At 42.7% G+C, this 16,786-nt stretch overlaps 2 protein-coding genes across 4 annotated transcripts in view; one reads left to right on the forward strand and one right to left on the reverse strand.

Annotated features, from left to right (window-relative positions):
- rasa1a (RAS p21 protein activator (GTPase activating protein) 1a) overlaps positions 1 to 7,651 on the forward strand; it is a 53,876-nt gene extending 46,225 nt beyond the window's left edge. The window contains exons 8-26 of one of the 2 annotated variants that reach the window (XM_039013178.1): positions 960 to 1,110; positions 1,431 to 1,509; positions 1,635 to 1,758; positions 2,006 to 2,162; positions 2,397 to 2,484; positions 2,577 to 2,657; positions 3,052 to 3,209; positions 3,388 to 3,464; positions 3,604 to 3,776; positions 4,025 to 4,184; positions 4,359 to 4,501; positions 5,002 to 5,117; positions 5,308 to 5,412; positions 5,779 to 5,865; positions 5,995 to 6,062; positions 6,178 to 6,266; positions 6,460 to 6,537; positions 6,625 to 6,759; positions 6,888 to 7,651. In XM_039013178.1, the coding sequence (XP_038869106.1) occupies positions 960 to 1,110; positions 1,431 to 1,509; positions 1,635 to 1,758; positions 2,006 to 2,162; positions 2,397 to 2,484; positions 2,577 to 2,657; positions 3,052 to 3,209; positions 3,388 to 3,464; positions 3,604 to 3,776; positions 4,025 to 4,184; positions 4,359 to 4,501; positions 5,002 to 5,117; positions 5,308 to 5,412; positions 5,779 to 5,865; positions 5,995 to 6,062; positions 6,178 to 6,266; positions 6,460 to 6,537; positions 6,625 to 6,759; positions 6,888 to 6,971 (2,153 nt within the window). In that variant the 3' untranslated portion in view covers positions 6,972 to 7,651. The remainder of the gene's footprint in view (positions 1 to 959; positions 1,111 to 1,430; positions 1,510 to 1,634; positions 1,759 to 2,005; positions 2,163 to 2,396; positions 2,485 to 2,576; positions 2,658 to 3,051; positions 3,210 to 3,387; positions 3,465 to 3,603; positions 3,777 to 4,024; positions 4,185 to 4,358; positions 4,502 to 5,001; positions 5,118 to 5,307; positions 5,413 to 5,778; positions 5,866 to 5,994; positions 6,063 to 6,177; positions 6,267 to 6,459; positions 6,538 to 6,624; positions 6,760 to 6,887) is intronic. The other variant, XM_039013179.1, reaches the window with a different exon arrangement.
- A 193-nt stretch (positions 7,652 to 7,844) lies between these two features.
- ccnh (cyclin H) lies at positions 7,845 to 15,404 on the reverse strand. Of its 2 annotated transcripts, XM_039013180.1 has the most exons (10): positions 15,152 to 15,404; positions 14,774 to 14,903; positions 12,268 to 12,390; positions 12,107 to 12,180; positions 11,668 to 11,881; positions 11,288 to 11,451; positions 11,018 to 11,088; positions 10,756 to 10,864; positions 8,273 to 8,336; positions 7,845 to 8,196 (listed from the first exon to the last, which is right to left on the reverse strand). In XM_039013180.1, the coding sequence occupies exons 2-10, from the start codon at positions 14,888 to 14,890 to the stop codon at positions 8,161 to 8,163; spliced, it is 972 nt and encodes a 323-aa protein (XP_038869108.1). In that variant the 5' UTR covers positions 14,891 to 14,903; positions 15,152 to 15,404; the 3' UTR covers positions 7,845 to 8,160. The 2 variants fall into 2 exon arrangements, with proteins under 2 accessions (XP_038869108.1, XP_038869109.1); XM_039013181.1 differs by lacking the exon at positions 12,268 to 12,390.
- Positions 15,405 to 16,786: the final 1,382 nt, after the last annotated feature.

Raw genomic sequence — 16,786 nt, forward strand, 5'->3', positions numbered from 1 at the left:
ATGGGATTATGCTCCCATTTCTATTATCTTGTTATCAACAAACCTTTCTGTTGCTAAAATATACAGTACCAGTCAAAAGTTTGGACATGCCTACTCATTCAAGGGTTTTCTTTATTTGTACTATTTTATACATTGTAGAATAATAGTGAAGACCTCAAAACTATGAAATAACACATATGGAATCATATAGTAACCAAAAAAGTGTTTCTTCAAAGTAGCCACCCTTTGCCTTGACAGATTTGCACACTCTTGGCATTCTCTCAACCAGCTTCATGAGGTAGTCACCTGGAATGCTTTTCCAACAGTCTTGAAGGAGATCCCACATATGCTGAGCACCTGTTGGCTGCTTTTCCGTCACTGCAGTCCAACTCATCCCAAACCATCTCAATTGGATTGAGATCAGGTGATTGTAGAGGCCAGGCCATCTGATACAGCACTCCATCACTCTCCTTGGCCAAATATCCCTTACACTGCCTGAATGTGGGTTTTGGGTCATTGTCTTGTTGAATAACAAATGATAGTCCCACTAAGCGCAAACCAGTGGTAGCCATGCTTGTTAAGTGTGCCTTGAATTCTAAATAAATCACTGACAGTGTCACCAGCAAAGCACTCCCACACCATCACAGCTCCTCCCATGCTTCACGGTGGGAACCACACATGCGGAGATAATCCATTCACCTACTTTGAAGGCACAGGAGGTACTTTGAAGAATCTCAAATGTAAAATATATTTAGATTCGTTTAACTTTTTGTTTTGGTTACTACATGATTCCATGTGTTATTTCATAGTTTTGATGTCTTCACTATTATTCTACAATGTAGAAAATGGTAAAATAAAAACCCTGGAATGTGTAGATGTGTCCAAACTTTTGACTGGTACTCTATGTTCCAATTTATTGGTGGTGAGCATCAATACTGTCAATGTCAACAATCAATGTGATTTCTCTCTCCCTTATTTAGTTGGCCAAGTGTCCAGCTTCCTGGTCCGGCCGTCAGACAACACACCCGGGGACTACTCCCTGTTTTTTCGCACCAATGAGAACATTCAAAGGTTTAAGATATGCCCCACCCCCAACAATCAGTACATGATGGGGGGGAGATACTACAACAGGTATGTGTAGCAGGGGCGTGTACTGTCTCCCAGTGCAGTAGTGATGAACCAAAAGATTAATAGAATCAGAAAATAACCTGGCCTATAAATAGTGCCTGGAGATTTTCCTGGTCATGGGATGTGGTCAGGAAATCCCTTTCGGCCTTACCTGTAATCATACTGTATAAAGATGTGGTGATATCCAGGTATACAGTTCCACATAGAAGTGGAGGTTATATAAAAATGACTATATAAAAGTCTGATGCGTTAGGAACAAGTATGGTGGTTAGTGCTGGTCATTAGAAATAACTGCTGTGTTCTGTCTCTTCTCTCTCTGGTAGTGTTGATGACATTATTGAGCATTATAAGAAAGAGCAGATCGTGGAGGGCTACAACCTGAAAGATGCTGTCTCAGTGCAGGTAAGCCTGAGTCCACTAACCTCCGTTGTGGTGCTACTCCTGTCCATAACAGTTTGAGACGGCTATAGATGTGCAGGTATTTAATGGTGTTGATGTGGTGTTTTATTGACGTTTGTGTATTTCAGCAACAGGAACAAGTGCTTTCAGACTTGGTGGACGGCAAGGAGATCTATAACACTATCAGACGGAAAACGAAAGACGCCTTCTACAAAAACATTGTCAAGAAAGGCTACCTCCTATTCAACAAAGGTACCCATATGTTTTTACGCTCAAATGCCTGTAAATGTAATCTTCCAGACCGTAGCCCATTTCTCTCTCTCCCACTTCTCCCTGAAGTGGTCACTAGTATACTACCCCTCGTGGATTTAAAAGGCACGGATTGGTGTAATAAATATGATGTAACTCCCCCCTGAACTTGAGAGGGAGTGAACAAGTGCAGGCAGAGGGGAGGGGAATTGGCCTCATGTCTTCTCCCCTCTCCTCTCCCTACCCCCAGGCAAAGGCAAGCGGTGGAAGAACCTCTACTTCATCTTGGAGGGGAACGACGCCCAGCTCATCTACTTTGAGAGTGAGAAGAGAGCCACTAAACCCAAAGGCCTGATTGACCTGAGCGTGTGCTCGGTGTACGGCGTGCACGACAGTCTGTTTGGCAGGTGAGACATTTCACCCATTTACTATTTATCCTAGATCTGCGTGAACATTGAATGGGACAAGATCGAATCAGTGCAACAGAACATAAGCCTATGGTTGTTTATGAATTTTTTTTGTTGCCATGTTGAGCTGAGTCTTTTCTTTAGTTCTTCTGTCTGAGTTTGATAGGAGTGCATACATTCGATTGGGCACGTGCTTGTTCAGAAATAACTACCTGCTCCTGTTTTTGTTTGCAGGCCAAACTGTTTCCAAGTTGTGATCCAGCACTTTAGTGAGGAACAGTACATATTCTACTTTGCTGGCGAGACCCCTGAACAGGCACAGGTTTGTACTGATCTGTCTCTCACACTCTTTCTCTCTTTGGGACATTCTCCAATCACACCTTTCTTTAATCAGTGTTTTTTTCCTCTCTGTAGGACTGGATGAAATGTCTGCAGACGTTCTGCAGTAACCTTAGGAAACCCACCCAGCCCACTCCCAACAAGAGGCTCCGACAGGTACAAACACACTGTCAAGTGCTATTTTTATTGTGCTTTATCATTTAATTTTTTATTTTTTTTTACAAATATATGCACAATATGTGCATTTCTCTTTTTTATTTTTTATAAACTGCACCAAATCACATTCCTAACTTTGTTTGATATGGCAAACAAGTATTGAATCTTAAAATGCAAGTTGGGCCTTCACTCCCCAAAGAACAACCCCAATTCATCACTCCTTTCTTCAAAAAAAGGTTTAATTACAGATTTGGTCATTTTAGCAGATGCTATTATCCAAAGCGTCTTACAGCGAACACATGTAGGTGGCCCATGCGGGATTCAAACCCACTACTTTGTAGTTCCAAGCAGCTGAGTGACTGCTTGACTGTTGACGTGGTATGTGTACCATCAGGTGAGCAGTCTGGTCCTGTACGTGGAGGAGGCCCACAAGCTGCCGGTGAAGCACTTCACCAACCCCTACTGCAACATCTACCTGAACAGTGTGCAGGTGGCCAAGACCCACCCTCGAGAGGGCCAGAACCCAGTCTTCACTGAGGAGTTCATCTTTGAGTGAGTCCCAATTCCATCTTCATTCAAAGTGTTATTGGCAATTTAGGGGCAATTGGGACATTTTTATTTGGCTTCCATACTGCACTTACTGATGTAATCATTGCCATCAGCTGTCCAATCATGTTTGGGTTCACTAAATTGACAGACAATATCTTTCTATTTTTTTCCCCCCCTTCAGTGACTTGTCGAGTGAAATCAACAGGTTTGAAATCAGCCTGAGTAACAAGACAAAGAAGAGCAAGGAAAGTGACATCTGTGAGTCTCTGTTCTACTTAGACTAGAGCTATGTCACGAAATCGAACACTCTTTTATAATCTCATTCCATATGGATATGCGAAAAACAGCGTTTTATTGTCTCTGTGTTCCACTAAATGTCTCTCTCCCTCTGCCTCAGTGTTCATGCGTTGCCAGCTGAGCCGACTGCAGAAGGGCCAGATGATAGACGAGTGGTTCCCTCTGAGCTCCCACGTGCCTCTGAAAGGCATCGAGCCGGGCTCCCTGAGGGTGCGAGCCCGCTACTCCATGGAGAAGATCATGCCTGAGGAGGAGTACAGCGAATTCAAAGAGGTCACACACACACTTATTGATGAAGTCATTCATTAATTAAGGATTATCAATAGTCAATGTACAAAGACCAGCACTCGGTTGCAATAAGTGAGACACCAAAACATGGATCAGCAGTTAGTAACAAATACTGTATTACGTGTGAGGTACATAGCATGTGTCCTGGAAAAATACATGTCAAAATGATGGCCGCTTGTTTGACCATAGGTCACTGACATTGACTCTGTCTGATTGTCTGTGTGGCCCCACAGCTAATCCTGCTGAAAGAGTTCCATGTGATCTATGCTCTGGCCCATGTGTGTGGGCAGGACCGCACCCTGCTGGCCAGCATCCTGCTGCGCATCTTCAGACACGAGAAGACAGAGGCCCCCTTACTCAGGACACTCAATGACCGAGAGATCAACATGGAGGGTAAGACAAAGACACACACCTCTGCATGTTGTAGCGCCATTGTGAAAGCCCACTTCACAATGATTAAAAAAAACAATCTCCACTTTTAGATGCTTTGTGTTTGATTCCAACATGAAAGCTATGACACACACACACTTGGCTGATGAGAAGTCCCTTCTCTCTGGTGGTTCCCAGATGAGGCGACGACCCTGTTCCGAGCGACCACGCTGGCCAGCACGCTGATGGAGCAGTACATGAAGGCCACGGCCACACCCTTCGTCCACCACGCCCTCAAAGACACCATCCTTAAGATCATGGAGAGCAAGCAGTCCTGCGAGGTAAACACACAACACGCACACATTTTCTGACATGCAGAAAGGCTTTAACCTTATTTTGTTTAGCCCAAGCTCTACCTACTGTATCAGTTTGGCAACATCTTACGTCTGTAAAGTTACTTTAGTCAACTCTTTCGGTAGAGAAGTGTGTAGGCAACAACCCAGCTATTCTTCACTTTATCTCCCGAGTGGAGTGGAACACTTGGCATTTATAACATCATATCAGTACTTTGGCTACCCAGAATACAAAACAGTAACTCATGTCACAATGACACAGATTCACAGTGCTGTGATCTCACAGGACTCTTCAGACTGACTGTCTCCTCCAGTGGAACAGAGGGCATTACACATTATCTTCCACAGTTGCTTTCAACAGTAAATCCTACTCTAGTGAAATAATCTTATGTAGCCCATCTTGTTTTTGTTCATGAGCACACTTCTATCTGTATAATGAAACATCTCTCTTTTTCCTGTCCTCTGTTTTTCTGTGTCCCCCTCACTAGCTGAATCCCTCAAAACTGGAGAAGAACGAGGATGTGAATTTGAACCTAGCCCACCTCCTCAACATCCTGTCTGAGCTGGTGGAGAAGATCTTCATGGCTGCCGAGATCCTGCCCCCGTAAGCACACACCAATCCACGTTGCACATACTAACACGGGAACCATCCACATAGGGTTGGGGCGATGTATGAACTTTTGGCATATCGTCGATCGGGACTCATTGATTTGGACTAACAAAAAGACGAATCAATCCGTTAATTTGACTAGAATTCTGAAATGTCACTGTCTGTATTGTTCTGCTTTGTCAAGTGTAAATAGGCTATCATCTGTCATCGACGATGACGTCCCCATCGACGATGGCTGTCAATCATTATCGTCACCCGATGACATCATTCATCGGCCCAACCCTAATAAGTAAGGAAGTGTATATCCGACCGGCAGAACGAAAACTTAAGTTTAGGCATAGGGATCGAAATTGAGGTTAAGGTTAGGAATAGTTTCAGTGAGGCATAAAAGTAACATTGGGGTTAGCGTAACGCCGCCATTCATTTTCTGCCGGTTAAATATACACTGCCATTTTAAGTAACCATCTCCACAGTTTGAACCCTGTATATCATGACATTCTCCTGTAGTACAATCAATCTATTATGTCATCAGACAAACCAACAAATGAACTGAACACATTAAATACGTCCATAGGCTAGCTTGATGTTCATAAAGTCTATTTTAAGTCATGTTCCAGTACATTCAGTCTCACTCTCTCTTCCATGACCCTTCCAGGACTCTAAGGTATATCTATGGGTGTCTGCAGAAATCAGTGCAGCAGAAATGGCCGACCAACACCACCATGAGAACCAGAGTCGTAAGGTAACTAACTGTACACACTATGGATCTACTTTGCCATTCTAGTGTTATGGTGCCTTTGGTCAAGGGGAGGCCTATATCAGGAATGTTTGGGAAGCACTGATCTAACAGATACTTGTTTCACTCTTCCAGTGGCTTTGTGTTCCTGAGACTGATCTGTCCTGCCATCCTCAACCCAAGAATGTTCAACATCATTGCTGGTGAGCCTATACCCTTCTTTGTATTTGGTATTGCATAAATTGATTATTTCTTAGCATGGAATGAACAGTGTGTCCATACATTACTTAATTTACTTGTTCATCTTTTTTTTTGAAGACCCTCCCTCTGCAACAGCAGGCCGTACCCTCACATTGATTGCCAAGTCTGTCCAGAACCTGGCTAACCTGGTGGAGTTTGGTGCTAAGGTACGACCACCTTAAAGCTCCTACACTGTTCTGTGTAGGGACGTTTGTATCCCTGTTGTCGTCTAAGCGCAGGCAAACCAAAAAGTGTAAGCCTCCATAGCTGTGCGTTGTACCTTGTTTCCATCCTTCAGGGAACAGTATCTTTACTTTCTGACATAGATGTTAATGCCGTGTGTTCCTCTTTTCAATCCAGGAGCCCTACATGGAGGGTGTGAACCCCTTCATCAAAAACAACAAACACAGGATGATCATGTTTCTGGATGAGTTGGGGGTAGGTTACTTGTTTCCATTTCCGTTAGACACGTGGCAGTTCTGTTCCAATGTCTAGGTCAGACGTTAACATGTGTGTCCTTCACAGAATGTCCCTGACCTCCCTGAAACTACAGAGCACTTTAGGACAGACCTGTCCCGTGACCTCGCAGCCCTGCATGAGATCTGTGTCTCTCACTCAGACGACCTCCGCACCCTGAGCAATGAGAGGGGAGCACAGCAGGTGTGTGTGGCAAGTGCATTCAACCAGTGATTGAAAGGCCAAAAAGTATTTTTGAATCTGTTAATGATATGGTACCAAACATGCCATGATGATTGTAAACCATGGCTGTCTCCTGTTTCTCTTTGTAGCACGTGCTGAAAAAGCTGCTGGCCATCACTGAGCTCCTTCAGCAGAAACAGGTTCACTATGCCATGTCCAACAGCAACAGGTAGTACAGCACTCCTCCCCTCTCCATCCATCCCGCCTTTTCCTCGCACGGAGTCGCACACGGGAACCGACCAAGCATGCTCCACTCATCACCATGGCAACCCACCCCTCATCTCCGACAGCCCCGCCCACCATCCCATGCCACGAGAACAGCAGCAAACAGAACCAGTACCTAAAAAAAACTAAACTTGCACCAGTGACTTCTGATAAACTGTTCATGATTCTGTATGTATCGCACCCCTTTTATTACAAGGGTCAAAGATTTTATTTCAATGCAAAGCGTCACATACCCAAGACATGTTTGTCCACACATCATAGGTTGCCATCTTCAATATGAGGAAAGTCAACTGACATGAAGCTACAGTCAAACCTGTTTCTTATAACTGGATTATGAGCGATAATGCTTTTTATACTGTAATTTGACTTTCTTTTATGGTTGTGACAATGTGCTGAAACTAGTGTTTCGTTTTTTTTGTTCTGTTTTAGTTTGAAAATGTTAATGCAGAAAGTGTCAAATTCTCTTGCTGGAATCATGAGTATATAATTGAGACAAACTGAATTGTTTTGTTTTCCAACTGTATCATGTTTAGTTCAGTCTCAATGCCAGACAAGATACATAATCAAAGAAACACCAGTACAGATTGTATCAGACATGCATGCACTTATTAAACTTTTTTGTAAAGTAGATAGTGGAACCTTTTCTTCCCCAGGTAACTGGTGTATTTCTCCTGAAAACACATGTTTGAGAAGTGCAGCTCTGTATCATAGCCTAGTACACAGGATGCCCGCCTAAACTCTTTCCATGGAATATTCTTGCATACATTTATACCACGTTATCACAAGAGAAACACATTTGGTATTTAAAGGTTGACACCATAAAACGTGTACAAAAATAGGTTTATTATATTACAGGAATAAGTGACAAGACCATAATGTATGGCCTGATAAGAACAAAGAAACACAAATGGTGGACTTTTCCCCCACACTGGGTAGACCACCTGTGAGACCATATTGCTGATCCTTCAGTGGCAAAAGGGGTTGGGTGATATTTGGCTCAAACTAAGGGGATCTATTCAATCCGTATGGCAGAAGTTCAGCATTAGTAATTTAAAGGCAATGTTAGCAGAGCGTAGACTGCAAACGCTGAATTGGAAATGCAGGGATACAGACTGAATAAAGCACTAATTGTTTTCTTCATAAGTCATCCAAATCTTCATCTGTCCACTCCTCCTAGAAAACACAGCAAGCTATTAATGACCTGAAAGGTAGAGGCACTGGTAGCCAAAATGTATGTGGTTTCACTCACTTCTTCTGTCATGCGGGGCTCTTTCGCTACATGATCGTCATCCTCATATCCTCGTTTTCTTTTCCTGTAAAACAGATTAAGATTTAACTGTCAGATGAAAGAGTGCACAATCTTTTGTTTGGGTGGTATATGAAGTATTGGTGACCGGTAGGCTAAAACTGACTGGATTTATGGAAGGTAAAGAATCATGGAGATCGGTCTGCTGGAAGCTGTTTTAGCAGGCCACATTTGTTAAACATGTTCATCCCTTCAAGTCATGCACATCTCCAGTCCCATGTCATTAGGTAGAGTACCACGGTGAACGCCCTGCAAAGTGACTCTCCGGAGTTCATATCAGATTGTATGAATATAGAAGGGGTAGGGTCTTAAATAAGTGGCATTAAGATGTAACTGATCAATGAGGCCTTTTCAACAGCGTACACTTTGTCTTGCAGGACCGAGTGCACCATCATGGCATTGGCTGCCACCATCCAGGTAATGTGAATTCTACAGAGACTGGATGGGTTGGTCAGTCAACCAAACCGCCATCAAGCCCTGGCACGGAGACTAGGTGAATTTGTATTGAGCATGTAGCTTTCTGGACGTGTCGGTCCACTATAGCTGACTGTGGATCTGGGAATCTCTTGCCAGTCCCAAAGCCCTGGAACAGACACCGGTGAAATAAGGAAGAACTCTTTACCCAATGCTAGGTTGAACTATATTCAAGCTGAGAGGGCCAGACTGACATGAACAGGACACTGTTAGCCTATTTTGGCAGTTATATTATAGCTTACAGACAGCTAAAGAAAACTGAACTGGATCACCTATATGTTGATTGGCTTGGCCTTTGTCCTGAAATTGGGAGGGGGCCTGACTTGAACCCTAGGAGGTACTTACACACTGCCTTTTCAACAGTGGAACCTTCCCAGAGGGCCTCGGGGCAGCGGCGAGCCAAAGCATCGTAGCGATAACAACGATCTTCAGGGAAATCTAACATAGCACCTCCAAGACACAAGCCTTAACTCACTTTACACACCACGATTTCACAACCCTAACTCCAAAATGGCAGTTTACAATTCACACTAGCTTCTTACAGGTAACTGACAAAATAGTGGAAACCCCTGGGTAAATGAGGGTTCTGGAGGCTCTTACGGTGTGGGGTGCATTTTCCTGGCATGGTTTAGGTCCACTCAACCCCTTAAGAGTAGATGACAATGCCCACATCCACAGAGTATGAGTGGTCACAATGGTTTGATGAGCTTGTAAACGATGTAAGCCATGGCCGTCTGTCACCAGATCTCAACCAAATTGAACACTTATGGGAGATTCTGGAGCGGCGCCTGAGACGGCGTTTCTACCACCAACAAAACACCAAATGATGGAATATCTCATGGAAGAATGGTGTTGCCACCCTCCAATAGAGTTCCAGACACTTGTAGAATCTATGCCAAGGCATTGAAGCTGGCGGCTTGTGGTGGCCCAACGTCCTATTAAAGACACTGTGTCGGGGTTATCTTTATTTTTTCAGTTACCTGTATATAGCACTGAAGCTACTAGCTATATCTTTTGTATGCTGCTTTGCCTGTTATATGACAAAACCAGTGTTTATGTATGATAAGCTATCATACAAATGTTAACCTAACAGTTTGTAAGAACTATTTGTAACATGTGCATGTATAACCCTATGGAAACTGCCCTGATGTCTGGGCCTACATACAGTATGTGCTGCTCTGAGAAACTAAAGGAACTGAGAAATCCTCCCTTTAAGCCTGGGCTCATCAACTGAAGCTTTCATATATTTGCAACTTCAAATGTAACCCTCACTAACCCACTTTCCTTGGCCATAAGCCAACACCACACTGACCAAGATAAGAGATTCATTTTGTGCAGGCCATGCCCAGATTTACCTCTGTCGTTTGGATGAGAACTGGCTGACTTAGTACTGCTCATACAAACCACTAAAAAAGTCTGACTCAATTTAGATGCACTGAAGAGTACACAGACTTTGCAAACCTCACCCGAGTGTTCATAGACTTGAGATTAAACTCCACTCTTCAAATATATAAAATGTCAGCTGTGCTTCATGGAGCGTGAAACGGTTCTGCTTCCTCTTTATTTCATATAGCTGATATGTTTATTTTTCTATCTGATCGGCAGAACGGTGAATCTTTTGCATCTTAGATACACTTGATCGACCTGGCTAAATAAAAACGGTTAGTATGTATGGAGAAATGTATTGCTTCATTGCTGCTAGACTATTTACTATGACGGGAGTTTGGAGGAGTCCTGATTGTTATAGTAGTCTCAGAAGCCGGAATATCCTCTCGTTACCGGTCAGCCATTCCTATCACACAATATTAACCTGTTACTCAAGTCAGCTGATAATTTCTACCTTGAAATTCACTCCCTAGTTGTGCAGTAGTGCACCATGTAACCATATACAATGTAACAATTGCATGTGTTTGTAACTGACAGATGCATGCACTCAAGAAGGCTATACTTACGTGTTGGAGTTTGTGACAAAGTCAGCATGGACCCTCTCCAGTTTCACTTTGTAAGCGTTCACCTCGTCTGGTTTCGGAAGTTCATACTTTTTCATGAGACTTTTTATCCCTGTGTCAAAAGGAAAAACACATGTTGATGTTTGTCACTGAAACAACATGTTAATGTTGCTTTGTAGAATGTCGATGTGCTGTCAAACAGATCAAACTTGCCACCAAGTGGTTGTAATTGGTAAATGCAACGATGCAGGCAAAAACTACTCACGTCTCATCGCATCGTACATCTTTAAGAGAGTTTCTTTGTCCTCCTTCAGTCCCATACATTCGGTCAGATAGCTATAACAAAAGGGACAAAACTAGTTCAATGCTAAATTGATCATAATTCATGAAAACAGATTGTGAGAATACTACCCTGTCTACAATACACTATGGAAGAATGTTTGTTTTCACTTGCTGTTCTCTAGGCCATGTTCAGCCCATGTCCCCTGGAACATGGCCTTGCTCTAGTCTACACAGAGCCCAGTTAGTGGCCTACCTCTCCATGCTGAGGCCGGCCCGCGACGCACTGTTCAGGATGGCTGTCATGGCTATCTGAGATGGGGGAAACAGCAGCCCACTGTCCGTCAGGGTGACCCGCGTCAGGAAGTCATCAACACTCTTCCTCAGAGACTCTGGGTTCTCCAGAAGAGGGTACCTTGTCTGTGGTAAAGGTCCCCAATAGACAGAGCTGTTGACTGAAGCCGTAGTTGGCACATAACCTGCTGGGTTTTCTATTCTTACAGAATCAACAAAGTCCACAACATGGCTCTTTCAATCTCAGCAGCATATTCTTGCACTACACTCCTTTGGGTTTATGTTCATCTGCTGTATCTCTACTGCGCATCATTGACCCAGTAAGTATTTCCATCTACCCACCTTGATGTCTATGAGCAGGCCCTCCATAGGTCTGTAGGGGGTGTGCACCACCAGGTGGAAGTTGAGCTGCTGAATGAGAAGGAGCTCATACTCTAAAATCTGTTCAAGTGCCCTCTCCTGCCCGGCCGCACTCTCCTGCACAAGATTCCCCACAAACTGGGTGCTGGACACATTAAACTCATCCACCTTACAGGACAGGTAGGCACAGATCAGCCTGAAAGAAAATAAAAGAAAGCAAGAAGCCAGGGCAGAGGTGGGACAAAAAGGGATGATAAGGGTGGCAAGGAGATTGGGAGAAGGAAAAGACGCGAAGAGAGAATGAGGGTGAGAGAGGTTATGCACAGTGTGTTCAGAAATCAAGTTTATCTGTATCTAAATAGGAGTTTCTCAACATATGGCTCTGGGACTACTGGTCAAAGACGAGCCCTTTACTACTCACATGATTGTTCTGGGGTGGTATTCCATCAGTGAGTTGTTCAGGTAAAATCTCCGGAAATACATGATAGCTGTACCCTGTTGAGATGATTGCACTGTTAAGCCCCCTAGATAAATCCAGTTAGTCTAAGTCTGATTTACGGTGTACCCTTACAAAACACATACCACAACAGACTTGGGCATCACAGGCTTGAAAGCATTACAGAAGTCAAGGAGTCTCTTCTCATAGTGTCTGAAAAGGACATTCTCCTCGTGAGCCTCCAGCAGCACGGCGTCACTAACCCCAGGCTTTATCAAGGCAGGGTCAAAGGAAAGGAGGAGAGGGGGAACAACAAGGGCATTAACAAACTCAATGTTGGACGCAGGTGACAACTATAATCAAAGTTAAAGATCCAATGAGGCCATTTAAAAAAAAATCTAAGTAACAAGTACCAAGCAAGAATTTTACTGGGAGTGGTCTGAGTGGGGAGTGGAAAATTTTAAATGAGCTGTTATTGGCAGAGAGGTTTGGAACTCTTTCTTATTGGTCTATTAACTAGGCCTAATTCACCAGGCAGTCCAAAGCCAACACAGCCTGTTGTTTTACAATAGGAGCAAATGAATCCGTGTGCAAAACAAGCAAGGAGGTGGGCAGAGCCAAGCACGAGATCCTATTGTCGCATTCTAGCATCTATTTGCATATTTCCGTTAGGGAACGCATACTCTGAAGTGTGCAATAACTCAATTTGCCATTGCACTCCTAAACAGACTTTTTTCAAACATTGGCAAGGGGTAAAGTCTACAAAACCTAGTCCATTCTGTTCGTAAAAGATTTGTTTTGGGAACAGAAAAATGCATTGAGATCGATGAGAAAAATGTGCAGAATTTTGGCCAGAATCCATCTTTTCCCACTGGCTTTCTCACATCTGAGTGTGCAAACGTCAACCGGATGATTAGGATGTATACACCATTATTTTCACAGTATTATTCCAACCTCAGTGTAGAAATACAGTTGAAGTTGGACGTTTACTTACACTTAGGTTGGAGTCATTAAAACTAGTTTTTCAACCACTCCTTGTTAACAAACTACAGTTTTGGCAAGTCGGTTAGGACATCTACTTTGTGCATGACAATACATTTTTCCAACAATTGTATACAGAAATTATTTCACTTATAATTCACTGTATCACAATTCCAGTGGGTCAGAGGTTTTAGTCCACTAAGTTGACTGTGCCTTTAAACAGCTTGGAAAATTCCAGAAAATTCTGTCATGGCTTTAGAAGCTTCTGATAGGCTAATTGACATAATTTGAGTCAATTGGAGGTGTACCAGTGGATGTATTTCAAGGCCTACCTTCAAACTCAGTGCCTCTTTGCTTGACATCATGGGAAAATCAAAAGAAATCAGCCAAGACCTCAGAAAAAAAAATGTAGACCTCCACAGGTTTGATTCATCCTTGGGAGTAATTTTCAAGCGCCTGAAGGTACCACGTTCATCTGTACAAACAATTGTACACAAGTATAAACACCATGGGACCACGCAGCCGTCATACCGCTCGGGAAGGAGACGCGTTCTGTCTCCTAGAGATGAACGTACTTGGTGCGAAAAGTGCAAATCAATCCCAGAACAACAGCAAAGGACATTGTGAAGATGCTGGAGGAAACAGGTACAAAAGTAGCTATATCCACAGTAAAACAAGTCCTATATCGACATAACCTGAAAGGCCGCTCAGTAAGGAAGAAGCCACTGTTCAAAAACTGCCCATAAAAAAGCCAGACTACGGTTTGCAACTGCACATGGGGACAAAGATCATACTTTTGAGAAATGTCCTCTGGTCAGATGAAACAAAAATAGAACTGTTTGGCCATGATGACCATTGTTATGTTTGGAGGAAAAAGGGGGAGGCTTGCTTGTGAAGAACACCATCCCAACCGTGAAGCACGGGGGTGGCAGCATCATGTTGTGGGGGTGCTTTGCTGCAGTTCACAAAATAGATGGCATCATGAGGAATGGAAATGTATGTGGATATATTGAAGCAACATCTCAAGACATCAGTCAGGAAGTTAAAGCTTTTTTTTCGCAAATGGGTCTTCCAAATGGACAATGACCCCAAGCATACTTCCAAAGTTGTGGAAAATGGCTTAAGGACAACAAAGTCAAGGTATTGGAGTGGCCATCACAAAGCCCTGACCTCAATTCCATAGAACATTTGTGAGCAGAACTGAAAAAGCATGTGTGAGCAAGGAGGCCTACAAACCGGACTCAGTTACACCAGCTGTGTCAGGAGAAATGGGCCAAAAATCACCAAACTTTGTGGGAAGCTTGTGGAAGGCTACCTGAAACGTTTGACCCGAGTTAAACAATTTAAAGGCAATGCTACCAAATACTAATTGAGTGTATGGTAACTTTTGACCCATGGGGAATGTGATTAAGTAAAAGCTGAAATAAATAATTCTCTACTATTATCCTGACATTTCACATTCTTAAAATAGTGGTGATCCTAACTGACCTAAGACAGGGAATTATACTAGGATTAAATGTCAGGAATTGTGAAAAACTGAGTTTAAATGTATTTGGCTAAGGTGTATGTAAACTTCCGACTTCAACTGTATATATAAAACACAGGAAATCACGTTGTCTGCACTGGGCCTTTTAACATTAGCCTAATGTAAAATGTTTTTAATAATTTTACCTTCCCACTGGCAAGCATTTTGTTGCGATATTTCTGGTTGGCTTCATATCTCAGTTGTTCCAGACTTTCTTCATTGTCGAATGTCCAGTACTTTTTCTGTGAGCTAATGTGAAACATGGTGAAGCTCTGACTGCACATAACAGAAAATTGATTGTCAAATACTGTCACTTGAATAACAGTTACACAACATCACATGTGCAAGCTACGTTAGCAAGCCAACAAACGGATTAGCCTATGCTATAGCATTTGATAGTTCGTTGCCTGTCCAATAGGAAATATTATAGCTAGTTTAAAGAAGCAAGTGACGTTAAGTGGTAGCTAGTATTAAGCAAGCTGGTTGGCAGCATTGAAGAGGAAGAGGCCCCATTCTTTCCTTACCTTTTAGCTAGCCGATGGTAGCTAAGGCGTTAGCTACAGCAACAGCCGGCTAGCACTATCTAGTCGGTCGTTGCTGTTCGACTTGTTAGCGAAGCTTCAACTAGCTGTCTAATCAAACTCCAGATGATCCGTACAAACGTTATGATATCACTAACTTGCTAGCTCGATAAACTTAATATCTTTATGATTTTGAAAGTAACTAGCTATCTTAGCAAGTAGCTTTCACATTCATGTCAACAGCATGTCCATTGCGTAGTTGTACCGTAATATATGGTAAAGTGCGCAAATTGATATGCGCATGTAGGTGGGCAGGTGGCATTTATTGTCATGATGCTTGACCCAGAGCCAGCTCTGAAGAGTGGTGAGTAGCTAGAACAGCCACAAAGTAATACAAACAATGTAAAACTGAACCTTAACCACACTGCTAACCCAAATGACTAAACCGAACCTTAAATTAAGACCAAAAAGCAAATTTTTGTTTTCATGAATTTTATCATATAGACAATTTTGACTCAGCAGCTGGCACATCAAATGGAAATTGCTCAGTGCGGCCTCCAGGGCAAGATTCATGACAATAAACGTCAACCTGCTGTACTGTACAGTGGGGCGCACGTATGGGTTCAAGTCAAGATCAACTAGGATGAACAATTAGACTACACGTTTATATGATTATTATTATCATCACAGCTGGGGCTCTTTTGTTCAGGGCATAAAGCTGTGGTAGTGTGATTTTGATAACTGATTATATCAAAGGCAAACAGCTCTTCAACATAACTCTCCATATCTATCTATCACACACACACACACGCACACACACACACACACACACACATACATACATACATACATACATACACAGAGAGAGAGAGAGAGCAGCAATTAAGTAAAATTATGGGTAGGGCTTTATGCTGAGAAGAATGTCAGAAAGATCAAGGTTGGTGTGGATACACAAGCTGGCCTTTTGGCCATAGGAGAACATAACCTATAATCAGTGGTAGCTTATTACATTTAGCAAAATTTGGACATCAACTGAGATGATTGTTTAGTTGTTGTTATAGGCACTGTCAGCACATAGTGATGAGTTTTTATTATTCAAATAAATGTCCATTTAACAACCAGTTGAGTTCCATTTTCTCTTGACATTTGAAATAACAAGTATGCAGAGGCTTGCTACAAGCTAAAGGCAAGACATTTCTTTGGAATCACTGAAACCCCCACATCTATTCACCAAACTAAAAGCCATGTCATCTCCCGGACAATTTTATTTGTCTATTTGTCAGATCCGTCCCATCGAAATCATAGGCTATGGCCAAAACATAAAAGGGATATTAATTAGCCTTTAGCCAATCAAGGGCAAATGTACTGTTTCTGAGAAAGGTGACTCATTTAAATATGAAAACCAGCAACTGAATCAAATGTTTACTATAACAGACTAAAAGGTTTACTCAACCCCCACCCTACCCAGTGGTTCCGTATTGCCTTATTTGCATAAACATTAGTAATTTATGAATAATAAATGTTCTTGCGTTCAGTGGGAGCCATTCATTTGAATATCACCATAGCACTACAGTTGTATGTCCTGTGTGCGGTGTTATCACGAAGCCCTTAAAGCCTGCATATTGAACCAAAAACAAA

The sequence above is a fragment of the Salvelinus namaycush genome, chromosome 18, assembly GCF_016432855.1.
Source record: "Salvelinus namaycush isolate Seneca chromosome 18, SaNama_1.0, whole genome shotgun sequence".
Taxonomy (NCBI): Eukaryota; Metazoa; Chordata; class Actinopteri; order Salmoniformes; family Salmonidae; genus Salvelinus; species Salvelinus namaycush.

What these genes read in the sequence shown, in the direction of transcription:
- ccnh (XM_039013180.1), bottom strand. Translation starts at nt 14,890, where the DNA reads ATGTTTCACATTAGCTCACAGAAAAAGTACTGGACATTCGACAATGAA. An exon ending in TGATGCCCAAGTCTGTTGTG is followed by an intron (nt 12,181 to 12,267) that starts GTATGTGTTTTG and finishes TCATCTCAACAG; the next exon opens with GGTACAGCTATCATGTATTT. An exon ending in GATGTACGATGCGATGAGAC is followed by an intron (nt 10,865 to 11,017) that starts GTGAGTAGTTTT and finishes CTTTTGACACAG; the next exon opens with GGATAAAAAGTCTCATGAAA.